At 43.4% G+C, this 13,936-nt stretch overlaps 1 protein-coding gene across 2 annotated transcripts in view; it reads left to right on the top strand.

The window, feature by feature from the left end:
• Positions 1-13,936, top strand: part of JADE2 (jade family PHD finger 2) — a 189,988-nt gene that overhangs the window by 64,028 nt on the left and 112,024 nt on the right. For both annotated transcript variants that reach the window (XM_087709532.1, XM_087709531.1), the window contains exon 4: positions 245-402. In XM_087709532.1, the coding sequence (XP_087565658.1) occupies positions 245-402 (158 nt within the window). The remainder of the gene's footprint in view (positions 1-244; positions 403-13,936) is intronic.

The raw sequence follows: 13,936 nt of genomic DNA, 5'->3' as shown, positions 1-13,936 counted from the left end.
GATGCTGTTCTCCTCTATTCTTCAGAGCTGCCTATTTGATCCCAGATTTTCTTGATTTTTTTTCCGATTGGATGAATTTAGACATGCCAGATTAGCAAGTATGTAAGGAGCCATTTTATTGGCCATATCTGTTTCAGCTTGTCCAATCCACTCCCTCATCTGTTCCAAGCTTGGCAAAGTCTCTGCTTTCAAAATCTTCATTGCCAGTGATTTCATTACTGTCCTTTTCATCTGTCATCTTCAGGTTTTTCGCACCGACTTGATAACAGCAATGAAGATCCCAGATTCTTTCCAGCTGAGCCCGGATGAGTATTATATCCTTGCTGATCCCTGGAGGCAAGAGTGGGAAAAGGGTGTTCAGGTGCCAGCAAATACAGAAACAATCCCAGATCCAGTGGTAAGGTAAGTGAAGTTGGTACCCTTTTCTCCTTCCTGAGTGAAATACATGTTTATGGCTGAGTTTGGCTTGGTTTTGTCTCTGTGGCACTGTATTGATTTCAGTGTTTAACACCTGTGTTTCACTGAGGGCTTTCCAAAATCATTAAGTAAATATTTTGGTAATTAAAAGCGAAGAAACCATGCAGTATAATACTTGAGGTTACTCAAAAAGAGGAATCCAGTAGCACAGCTGTGCTGCAGGACTTCTAAGTGGTTTGCCAGGGCAGTTTAGTGCAAAACATGTTTCTCAATGGATTCTGTATCTAAAATGAATAAGTAAAACAATAGGTAAAGTTCTACCTATATATTTGTATATTTGATTAGAAATTCATTACTCCAAAGATTAAATCTTTGGAGCCGTGTCTATCATGGATGATTTTTTTGGAAACATTTAATATTTAGGAACAAGGACTCTATAAGAGGAACGTTTGAAATTTTCTTTTACTTTGTCTTGGAAGGCATTGTTAGTGAAAGTCATAGTGGTTGATAGAACGGGATTGTTCATCTACAAAAATCATGTGGAAGAACAGTTTTAGAATTTGCTTGATTACAGTGCTTCTCTTCTGTTCATTAAACAGCTTGTTCCTTTCTTCAAGCTTCTGTGCAAATCTGAAAATATGCTGCTGCTTTAATAAATCAGATTGTTACAACTGTGCCTCTTTAATAGAGCCGAGGTGGCGCAGTGGTTAAATGCAGCACTGCAGGCTACTTTAGCTGACTGCAGTTCTGCAGTTCGGCTGTTCAAATCTCACCGGCTCAGGGTTGACTCAGCCTTCCAGCCTTCCGAGGTGGGTAAAATGAGAACCCAGATTGTTGTTGGGGGCAATATGCTGACTGTAAATCGCTTAGAGAGGGCTGAAAGCCCTATGAAGTGGTATATAAGTCTAACTGCTATTGCTATTGCTAATGCAACTTTTAAAGCAGGGGCATCTTATTTTAGCTTTATATTGAAATCTGGGGGGGAAAGAATCTTAAAGAATAGCAGAAAGATGCTGTGCTTGTCCGCTTGTTCTTCTGAGTCATTTTCAAAGTATGCATTGTCTTAATATGAAACATGAACTGTAATTCTTAATCACTGAAATCAACCAAATGAAAACTTACTAAGAGTTTAAGGAAGTTGGAAGGAGATGAAAGGCATTCCATCTCATTAGAACCTACTAGCTCTTCTTACAAAACCTTTTCTTGCCTTTTCTTTTTCTTGGCTTTCAAGACAATTAGGAGGCTAATTGTTCTAGCTCTATTAACTTCTAGGAGGTGCTTGACTATTTGCTATAAATTTCCTAACCAGCTATAGATTGTTTCCCTAGCACCGGTCTATTTCGAACATGCTGGAAAGCAACTTTAAAAGAGTTACTTGCTCTGTAGGAGTAGCTTTTAAGGCTTATAATAATGTGAGTCCTAAGTCCTTTGATGTAAGGGCATGAATTTAGGATGTGTGGATTGGACACTCTTAGGTGAGAACTGATGTTCCATATCATTTGTTGTGTTCTAATGAAAGATGAGACAGCTGGATGTTTTCTTTAAACACACATGTCATAGCTTGGATGGTTGGGTGATTTTCACTTGTATGTGCTGTTCCATAAAAAAATGAAATTTAATTTTAACCAGGCAACTGAATTTTAGCCCCATGTTAGGCATGAAAGCCAGCTGGGTTACTGGACCAATCATACTCTCTCAGCCCAATCCACCTCAGTGGGTTGTTGTGGGGAAAAATGAGACTATCCAGTTGTTATCAAATCAGTGTGTAGGGCCAGGCTTACTATCAACTTAGTTTTTGTTTCCGTCTCTGAAGGGGTAGACTCAGTGGTGGGTTGCAGGCAGTATGCCCTGGTACAGACGTACTGGAGCCTGCCCGGAGCACCGCATACTTTTCTGGTATGGTGCTCTGGAGGGTCCACCTGCCCGCCCACACGCCTTACCTGTCTTTAAACTCTTCGGGGCTTCTGCACACGTGCATGGCGTGTACAGCGCCTGTGCAACACTTTGCTGAGCAGCTGGAGCATCGCATAGGTGTAGCTGGATGGTAAGACACATGTGCATGCGCTGCACATATTCATGAGGATGACGCCAGGCCCCGCCAAGCAGCTGGACCGTCGTGGAGGTGTTGTTGGATGGTAAGACGCATGCGCATGTGTGTTGCGCACATTCATGTGAAGGACGGGATCCGGAACCCACCACTGGGTAGACTGGATATGTGGTAGTGGGGATGACAAAAGCTCTTTGGCTGTCTTGATCAGATTGCCATCTGGTGAGTGTTGGTTCCATGGTGGCATGCTCTTCTGCTAGGATTGGGGGCCCACTAATGTGATCCATCTTAAGACTTAGGGAATCCAATGAATTTCTAAATCCTTCAGGAGAGTTTGTAAAAACCAGAGCAAGAATCCTGTCAATGCTCTGCTTGAGAATGCAATTATGAAAAAAATGGGCTACTGTTATGGTCAGTCTCAAATGTCTTCTCAGACCATGTAGAACCGCAATTTGTCCCCGATTCTCTGGAACAGAGAATAATGGAACAGGCCAATAGAAAGTTAAAGTGTCTGTCCAACCAGGCATGCATATATCTACTAATTTGTGATGAGGCTACAAAAAAGTTTACTTTGTAATCTCCACTCATCCTCAAATAGACATCCAGCAGAGCCCTTCAGAATAATTAAGGTCTTGTTATTTGCCCTTGATAATCCCAAAAGCCTGCTATGATCAATTTGCAAGACATTTGGAAGATAAAAATCATGTTCATGTCATCTCGTATTCTACTTCTGACATAGTATCTGGTACATCATTTGGTCCAATTATGTCTCAGTGCTTTCAATTTTGAAGGCCTGGGGATATGGACACTATGTTTGTAGCTGATCAGTCTGCACCTCTTGACCCCTTCCCCTCTTGGCTGTTAGAGCTAGCTGAGCTAAGTATATCTGTAAAGTGGTTGAGCACATTTTTGAGTGGTAGCTTGTGTTGCCAGCTCTTAAAGAGGCGGTAGTTACCCCCTTCTGAGGGACAAAACATGGATGTAAAGTCTTATTATTTTCATCAGAGTACCTCCTTTGGGAGCAAGGAGCTGGAGAGGAATAATACTGTGCATCTGTGTAGTATTTTCATTTTGTTGTGGGGGGGGAACAGTCAACCTGTATTCGGACACAATTTTAAGACTGAATTAGCCTTGGATGACCTGATGGATGACCTTCTACGAAGAAGAAATGATAGTGTGATTTTCTTGATCCTGCAGCTTTTTTGTATTATTAACCATTGGCATTCTTCTCCAAGAGGTGGTTTTGGAAACATGCCAACTTGCAGCGACAATGTTAGAAAATAACATTGAATGACAGTACCTTGGAATCATGGCACAAGGCATAATCATATCCCAAATAATTCTTAACCATCTATATGAAACTAGTGGATGCAATCATCAGGAGAACAATTTGGTCAATATTGGCATTAGCAGGTATTATCTTTTCCTAAAGAGAAATAGCGTGGCCGCTGCTGTCAAAGCTTTGGTTAACTGCATATTTTGATTAAAACTGCAGTGAACACAGAATGTAGAGGTCAGGTTGTTACATTCTACACCTAGCTAGGCAATATGGCCCCATCATATTATGGTGTATCATTCTGCTTTTGGGCCACAGGCAGTTTTTCTTATTCATGCATAAAGGTCTGGATGACTTTAGACTATGAGATTGACTTTCTGCTTCTAAACTGCATAAACACTTTGTCCAAGGAGATCGTATTGCAAGTTTCACGGTGTAGATTGTCACCTTACAATTAATCAGGCGGACCTTTCTGGGGATGGATGCCTGCTCTGTGGAATGCTCTTTTCCACTTGCATTCAGTGGTCTCATTGTTGCATTTTTTAGGTACCAAAGACAGTTCTTTAGACCTAAGTCTCTTGCATAAGGGCAAATTCTTTTTTCATACCTATTCATGTCTTTGATTGTTTAACTTGTTTTGTTTATTTAATGTCAAACCATTTAGTTATTCTCCATTGTTGGTGGAGATAGCCTCGAGGAATGAGTTAACTCCGTCCAGCATCCAATCGGACTGAGTCTACAATCTGTGATGACATACCTCCTCTGGTAGCTCCTCCCAGCTTCTGCAACTTTGGCCCTGACTTAGCTAAGGCTCTTGAGGTTCCTACTGTGGATGCGCCTGTCGTAGCCCTGTCACCAACAACGGTTCTTACAAGTTCACTTTAGGAAGCACTCTGCCAAGGGGACAAGAGGTCTGAGCAGACCCTGGTCAAGTGTCACCAGGCCACTGCCTGGGTGATCAGATCCTCCACTGTGGCGTTCTTCTTTACCAGAGTTTCTCTGCTCTGATTAAAGCAGTTGCAGGGTAAGATCACCCTGCCCAATACCAGAACCCATCCAGACCTCAATAAATTAAAGGAGGCAATAGAGCTTTCAGCGGACGCAACCCTGAACACAGCTCGGTTTGTGTCCAAATTATTGCCTCGGTGATAGCGACCTTTGGCTTAAACCTTTGCAAGCGGATGGTAGACAAAAGTGGAGGCTGATGTCTTCCCCCCTTACTGGGAATCAGCTTTTTGGAGCCCCTTTAGAGCCACTCCTTGTCATGTCTAGGGACAAGCGCAAGATTCTGCCATCACTTTACCAACAGTCCGAGACTTGTGTTTCTCCTTACTATCAGCGCTTACCCTTTCGGCTTTAACCTTCCCCATCCACAATGTCAACTTCCCCCCAGACAGGATCAGAAGCACAATAGGGCTAACAAGTGCCCAGAGATTCCCACCCAAGAGATCCTTTAGAAGTGGGGGAGGTCCCTTTTAGCAGCAAAAGCAACTGCCTGGAGAATCTTCTCATCATTGGCATTCTTTGCCAACCAATGAGAGGAGATAACTCTGGCCGCCTGGGTCAGGGAGACGGTGAAATTCGGGCTGTCCCTGGAATTTCTATCCAACCCCCCGAGGTTCTTCTTCAAGTGCCCATCTCCTGGGACCAGGACAAGAGGTTTCTCGTGAAACAGACAAGCCAGCATCTCCTGGAGATCTGAGCGATTCAGCCTGTTCTAGAGGAGCAATGAGGACAGTGGTTTTACTCTCCCTCCTGTTCATCATCCCAAAGGCCTGTGGCAGGGGGAGGGGGCTGGAGAGTGATTCTCAATCTCAAACACCTGAACCACCATATCGTCTACCGGCGGTTCAAGATGCATTTGCTCCAGACCATTCTGGAAGGCGTCTGGGGAGACGGTTTTCTCACATAGATAGATCTAACAGAGGCATACCTCCATGTGCTCATTCTTCCCGGCCACAGACAGTTTCTTCAGTTCTGTTATGCAGGGAAACATTTCCAATACAGGGCCCTCCCCTTTGGTCTTTCCTCAGACACCCAGGATGTTCACCAAGCTGCTAGCAGCATTCGCAGCCCACCTCCGCTCTCCAAACCAGTCAGGGTTCAGTGCTATCTAGACAACATCCTCCTTCAGTCCAGATTGGCAGTCCCAGCAGCAAGAGACTTGAACACCACCATCCAGATCCTGCGAGACCACGGGTTCTCAATAATAGCAATAGCAATAGCAGTTAGACTTATATACCGCTTCATAGGGCTTTCAGCCCTCTCTAAGCGGTTTACAGAGTCAGCATATTGCCCCCAACAACAATCCGGGTCCTCATTTCACCCACCTCGGAAGGATGGAAGGCTGAGTCAACCTTGAGCCGGTGAGATTTGAACCGCTGAACTGCAGGAACTGCAGTCAGCTGAAGTGGCCTGCAGTGCTGCATTTAACCACTGCTCCACCTCGGCTCGGCTCAATAAACCTAGAGAAAAGCCACCTACACCCCACAATGCGTTTCATTCATCTGTGGGCAATCATAGACACCACAAGAGAGCATGGTTTACCTGTCCCAAGAGCGCCAGACCAGCCTCCGGGAACTGGCAGAACATATATGAAGCCAGCGGCAGGTTCAACTACTCTTCTCCCAACTGCTCGGGAAGATGGTTTCCTGCTTTGCAATAGTTCCGTGGGCTTGACTCCACAGCCAACGCCTCCAGTGGCTTCTGCTTCCACACCAGAGGGCCAACAGGAACTGCTCAGCAATCACAATGTAGGTACTGTCGGAGGGGACCAGATCTCTAGGATGGTGATTGCCCCGGCCATTTCCAGGGGATCCCTGTTCAAGGATCCGGACTGCCTGGTGCTGACAACAGATGCCAGTCTTTTTGGCTGGGGGTCATATTTACACTCTCAGATGTCTCAAGGCCAGTGGTCTCCGTCTGACCTGAGTCACAACATAAATTGGCTAGAGCTTCAGGCAGTCCATCTGGCCCTTATCTACTAACGGGACAGCATGGTCAACAGACACATACTGGTCCTCACGGACAAAATGGCCACAAAGGCCAATATCAACCGCCAAGAGGGGGCTTGCTCCAAACCTGTCATGCAGGAGACTGAACAGCTGGGCCTCTTGGCAGAGAAACACCTATTGTCAATACGTGCAGAGCACATTTCCAGGGTGGCTTAGCCACTCCCAGGTCAATCACACAAAGTAATGTCTGCACCCGAACCTGTTCAGGGATTCAACCATCCAATTCGGCCTGCCGGTTCTCGACTTCTTCACCACCCCAGACAACAGTCATCTCCCCAGGTATTACATGAGGTGCGTGGTTCTAGTATTTGGAGGGAGCTGATACCCTTAGCTGCCCATGGCCACCGGGGCTGCTGTATGCCTCCCTCCCTCTTCCTCTCATCCAGAGGGTCATCAGGAAGATGCTGGAGGAGGAGGGGGCAGAGCTACTGCTACTGGCTCCACACTGGCCCAGACGACCTTGGTTCTCCAACTTGATGAACCTTTCAGTGGCCCTTCCCTGGAGGATTTCTCCATCCAAGGTTGTGCTCAGCCAGGGGTTGCTAATCCATCCGGACCCTCAGTGGCTCCAGTTGACCACCTGGAAATTGAGGGGAGGGTCCTGAGTGCGGACAACCTTTCGCTCAGAACCATTCAGGTTTCACAGTGGTCCTTGACCAACCACATCTATGACGCCATCTTGACCAACCGCATCTATGACGCTTTCACCTATTGGTGCTCAAGTAAGAATGTCGTCCTTATAGCCACTTCCATCCGTAGTATCCTGGACTATCTCCAACAGGAACTTACAGTGGTTTGTCTCCTAACTCTCTTCGGAGACAGGTGGTGACCCTATCCTCAGTCCTGAATTGTGGTTCTTCTGTATCTCTTCCAACCATCCTCTAGTACGGAGTCTCCTCAGGGGTACTACCAGTCTCAGGCCCCCAGTCATCCATAGGTATCCAACTTAGGGCTTGACCAGAGTATTGGACGCCCTTACAAAGCCCCCTGTACTCTTGAGGTCCACCTGCCTGTGCTACCTTTCCCTAAAGGTGGTTTTCCTGGTGGCCTCTTCATCTCCACTGGGTCATTGGATCAGGGCCTGCATTGCAAAGTCCTACGAAGAGCAGTTGTTACCACCACCAAGGCGCATCATGGCTTATTCCACCAGGAGTGTGGCCACGATTGTACCATGGGAAACACAGGCCTCAATAGAGGAGTCTGTCAAGCTGCCACTTGGACCTCTCCGTCCCCATTTATTGACCATTACAAATTAGTCAAATATGCATCGGCGGAGGCTGCTTTTGGCAGGAGGGTTCTTCAACAGGTGCGCACAGATCAGGGGGGTCTCAGCCCGAACAGCAGCTCACCCGTAAGGACAAGCCAGGCTTTGGTATGTCCCATTCCTGGATGATATCTCCACCAACTATGGAGAATGGGTGTTGTTATTACCTGAGACGCCCGTTCTCTTGGTGGTGGAGATAGCATCCAGCCCCACCCTGATTGGTGTCCGGCCCTAGACTAGTGAGGAGAGGCATGGTCAATTAACACATCTGTCTACAGTGCCATCATCATCAAAAGCTGGGAGGAGTTACTAGAAGAGGCATGTCAACACAAATTGTAGACTCAGTCCGAATGGATGCTGGATGGAGTTAGCCCATTCCTGGATGCTATCTACAGCCAAGAGAACGGGTGTCTCAGGTATATTATTTATCACCAATAAAAAGAGCATTTTAATAGTGTAAATATCCAATTGCTGTTCCCCCATGTTTACAGAAAAGGAAGCTGTGGGAAGCTGTACACTGACTTAACAGTATCTCTGTCTCAACTTTTTTTCTTCTTTCTTTCTTTTTTTTTTGTAAAAGTCAGCTGTGATAATGTATAAAAGATTTGGGGAGGGTTCTTTACTTCAAAGATGTTAAGTGTCACTATGAAGACTGATTAGATAGCATTCTTACTCTGCAGAAATAATGCTTTGACAGGAAACAGAATTTTAAACATGTTTAAGGTGTTTTTCAGATTTTATCCAGGAAATCTCTCCTTCCCCACAGGATTCAGTAAAGTCAATAATTGCCTGAAGCAATGCTTGCTCAGCAGTGATAGCAGCAACAGCTGTTGGTGAAGGAAAGTTATGAAATAAACTTCTGTGCTTTCATCTCCTTCCATTCGTATGGGGGCAGGGAAGGCAATATAACCTTCAAAAACTAGAAAAATTTAATCAGAAATTGGAAAGGAAATTAGGCAAATTATATTTTAAACTTATTTGGTATTTTAACATGTTGGTAGAATGTTTGTCTTTACCCACTTCGATACATGCATACTATTTGCTGTCCTGAATGTTCTGCTGTGTAAAGCTGAAGGTTGAATCCGGTGCTGGGTCAAGATGAAAAGGGATATTTTGGCATTGCCTGGGCCGGAGGTTCCTATTTAAAGCCAGGCTAAACAGATTCACATTTTTGCAAATGTACTTTGCAGGCATATGCAGTTGTTTAACATGGTCAGCGCTTTCTCCACAGTGAAAGGCTACTGAATATTCTGGCTTATTTCCAGTAACAGCAGTAGACATTTGAGATTCTTTTTGGAATCAAGGAATTCAAGACTCCTTTGGATTAAGCATAGCCCTCAGACATAGTCTCGAGTTAGGCAATTGGTCTGTCCTGGCTTGCCCTCAGATGGGGTGGATTTCACTTCCTATAATATCTAGACAACATAATATCCAGTCATTGGTTTTGCTGGCTCATGATTATGAAAGTTGAAGATTATAAACATCTTGGGAAAGGCTGCATCATTTAGACACAGATTGAGATATTTAGTGCACACGTAGTGCTTTAGAGAGGAGAAAAAACTTCGGGTGATGAAATACACCTGATTTTCTTGTTTTCAAAATCTAGAAATAATTTCATCTATAGAGATTGTTAATATCTTATTGCTGCTCAAAAAAAAAAACGTTGGAAAGTTTTTTTTAAAGTTTTTAACTCATCTGCCTATCAAATCTGTTTCCTGAATTAATCTTGCATTTGTTAGATGCAGAAGTGGTAAGGTCTTCTTGTGCTAGATACAGATTTAAGATAAGATTTGCAGGAACTGAATTATTGGATTTCTAGAAATCTGAGTTCCACCAACAACATATTCACTGCATCCACAAGGAGCAGGTTATCCATTGGGAAAATAAATTTATTGAAATACAAACTGCATCTGTCTTGCTATAGCAGATTAATTTAGTGAAGCTAGTTGGGGAGAAGAGAGATAGCAGTTGTTAAACAAAGTTGGGTGTCAGAAATGCATGCCTGTCTACCTCAATCTTTCAAGACATCCCAGTGAATGAGTTGGTCTACTCTGCTATAACCTCAAATTCACACCAGACACCTATCATTGAGGGACTGCTTTCAAGTTCCCAGATGGATACATTGACCTAAATTTGTTCATCTGTATTTGTTCTTCCCCATCTCTCTCACACAACTCTTTCATAGCCATTTGCACGGTGGACCATTGTCTAAACCAGTGGGTCTCAACCTTCCTAATGTGGCAACCCTTTAATACAGTTCCTCATGTTGTGACCCCCAACCATAAAATTATTTTATGTTTTCCGTATTTTTTTGAAAATATGTGTTTTCCAATGGTCTTAGGCGACCCCTGTAAAAGGATCGTTGGACCCCCAAAGGGGTCCCGGCCCACAGGTTGAGAACCACTAGTACAGCAGGTGCCTCCAAAGTGCTTAGAATTTCCTGTTTTAAATTTCCTACATTTTTGCATAAACTTTTTTTCCCATATAAATGTTTCAAGGCAGTTGACCTCCCAATTCAGTATAAAAATAAGTATTAAATTTGTAGAAGAAACAATTATCTAACAATCATGAGTTACAATGCAGCTTACTAGTTTTTCCAGTCTTGAACATGTTTTTAGCTACCTTAGTCATTCTGGCACAAAATATTATTGTAAGTGCAGGGCAATTGAGAATCAGAACTGTGGTGTGTAAATAGTGACCTTCTTGGATGTCTTTATGTTAGCAAACAGGAAGGAGGGAAATGAAAAGTAATGTATGCATTGTTCCTTCAGTTAGTACTCCCCCCCTCAATGTTTTGTCCAGGTGTTTTCCACTTTCTGTAAAATGTCATTAAAATAAGGAAGGTGGGTTTAGATGCAAATCAGTTACCTTCTAGCATATATCAAAAACATGAATTCGCTGCTTTGAATATGTAAGAATCTGGTGGGTATATTTCTATTTCATTTGAAAGTGAGCTGAAAATAAAATTGACGGAGAGGGTATGAAATTCTAATGAAGAGATTCTTTTAATGTTTAGCAATATAATACAGGCACCGGAGAAAGATCTTAAGAGTCATAGAAGGACATTATGGGGAACGAAGTAAGAGCAAGTAGACTGTTATGGCATTGGTAAATGAGTGGAGTAAGTACATGTTACCAAATCTTTCCACTACACGATTTGGAGGTCTAATCATCAAAATATTTTCCATAAGCACAACTTTGTTACTTAATAGCCCCTAAGCAAATTTGCTTACTTTTAACTATAACTTGTTTGAAACAAGCAAAATTTAGAATTGTGGTATTGGCTTGCTTTAGCAAGCCACTTAAATAAAACAATGTTCTAGCGCTGGACAATACTGTAGCACTAAAATAGGGCTAAGCCAGCTAAAGCAAAAAACTTCAGATCTCCTTAGTAGTTGCATCAAAAAAGAGAGAGAGTATGTTAGGTCAAGGTACAGTGTGTCTTGTTCTCATCAAGCTTTGTTTCATTGTGGCCTCCAAATTGACTGTTGGATTTCCTGTATATACACAGCAAGACAAAGAAAAATTCTATTTTGCCTGATATATTTGGGTTCTTTAGATGCTTTTGTGCTTATTGTGAATTTCAGAGATGAAGTTCAGTCCTTTGGAATGAAAGGATTTGGAATAGGGTGGATGAATTCCTGCATTGTCAGAAGTTCCACATCTTCTCTCTGAATCTGTAGCAAATCAGATCATTCCAATGGAATTGTCAACACTTAGAAACCAGCAGATTCTATCTTCCAAATGTCACTGGATTTCACCTGTTATGCAAGATTAGCAAAGGAGTTTGGAAGGATTCATTATTTAACTTCTAATTAAATTAGGGTTTGTCTCTGCTTCTCCTAACTACAAATGAATTGAGAGATCAGCCCTTAATTTATGTGTTTAGTACCACACAGACTACCACCAAAGCAGATTTTAAGATGTAAGTAAGTAAACTGTTACAGTTTTTTGACCGTCCTGAATACATATCAACTATATGAACATGAATATGTACCGAAAAGTCCCTGTTGTTTTTCTATGTAGTTCTACATGAATATGAATATTTTCATTACTGCAATGGTTTTAAAAGCCTGGTGATTCTTAGATATTTAATTCCAGTCATTCAGCAATTCTTGTTCTGGTTCAATGTAACCTGTGACCCACAGTGCTAAGCAGAATCCTATCAGAAGTGCTGACATATATACATCAGGCTAATTGTTAATATGTTAGCTGCTTGCCTAATTGTAAAACAATAAAAAACTGAGGATCCATCATAAGTTGTAGGGCCCTGCTCTATGTTTATCTCAGCTACCCTGTTTTCTTTTCCTACTTCTTTCCCTCTATGAAACTGTCCCCCTCCCCCAATTCTAGATAGGAATTGTTTAAGTGTAGAAACCTACCCTTTGTGCTTTTTGTTGTCAGAATAGAACATAGAAAAGATTATTCTGCTTATGAATCTCTAAACACATTATTTATTTATTTGAGTTATATCCCACCTTTCTATTCAATTTGAGCACTCAAGGAAACTCGTACTCAATGGCATACAAAATAAAATATGCAATTTCAAGCATGATAAAGAAAAGCAATTAAAAACCTAGTGAAAGAGCTTATATATCTGTGATGGCGAACCTATGGCATGCGTGCCACAGGGGGCATGCAGAGCCCTCTCTGCAGGCACGTGAGCTGTCGCTCCAGCTCAGCTCCACTGCTCATGTGTGAGCGCCTCCCGCTAGCCAGATGGTTTATAGGTCTCTGCCACGCATGCGCAGGGGGTGGGGCAGGGTGTCTGCGGCAGGGTGTCTGCAGCGGGGGGTCATATGTGCATGCACGGGTCATGCGTGCACGACGCTCGGCACCTTCCTGAACTCACAATTTCTGCTTGAAGAGCAGGTGGCAGTTGTAGCTAGAAGAACCTTCATACCAATTGCACCTATTCCCGCAGCAGGAAGTTCTAAGTTCAGTCACTCATGCCCTAGTCACCTCCTATATGGATTGCTATAGTGTTTTCTACATGGCGATTCTATTGCATTGTTTTTAATATTTGTATATGTTCAATGTTTTAGTACTTGTTTATGTTTCAATGGTAAACTGCCCAAAGTCATGAGCGAGCGATCGTGGGTGCACCTCGGTTCACCCACGTTACACCTATCCTCCGCGAGCTGCACTGGCTGCCTATTGGTCTTCAGATATGCTTCAAGGTGCTAGTCGTCACTTATAAAGCTCTTCATGGTATTGGACCTGGGTACTTGAGAGACCGCCTGCTGCCAATTACCAATTACCTCCAACAGACCGATTAGATCCCACAGATTAGGCCTCCTCCGAATTCCATCCACTGGCCAATGCCGATTGGCTACCACTTGGAGGAGGGCCTTCTCTGTGGCTGCTCCGGCCCTCTGGAACGATCTCCCCGTGGAGATTCGGACCCTCACCAGCCTCCAGGCTTTCCGCAAAGCCCTTAAAACCTGGCTGTTCCAACAGGCCTGGGGCTGATGAGTTCCTGTCCCCGCTCGAATTGTGTGGCTGTTGTTTGTTTTTAAACTGTGGTGTTGTTTGTCTGTTGTTCTTTTTTTCCTGCTTGTATTCCCCCCCCCCCCCTTACTTGGTTTGTGAGCCGCCCTGAGTCCCTCTGGGAATAGGGTGGCATAGAAATACAATAAAATAAAATATAAAATACACATTTGGAAGTGGAATAGTGAATTATTCACTGGAACATAAGAGGGAGAAGGTGAAGCACTATCAGATTCACAAGATTCTGTTTTTATACTCATCCTCAATAAAAGTGGCTTTAGCTTTTCTGTGGAGCTGAGTTTTCAGTCTGCTCTACATAGTGGGGCTGACACTATTAGAAGCAATATATAAAAGTAGCCCTACAAGACTACCTGGTGCTATTATTCTTTCCGAGCAAATCATCCCTTCAGGCAATCAAACAACAGTGA

The sequence above is a fragment of the Thamnophis sirtalis genome, unplaced genomic scaffold, assembly GCF_051295495.1.
Source record: "Thamnophis sirtalis isolate CommonGarterSnake01/CBP01778 unplaced genomic scaffold, rThaSir2_p1.2 scaffold_3, whole genome shotgun sequence".
Lineage (NCBI taxonomy): Eukaryota > Metazoa > Chordata > Lepidosauria > Squamata > Natricidae > Thamnophis > Thamnophis sirtalis.
Note: the sequence above shows the minus strand (reverse complement) of the source record. Positions and strands in the feature narration are given on the sequence as shown.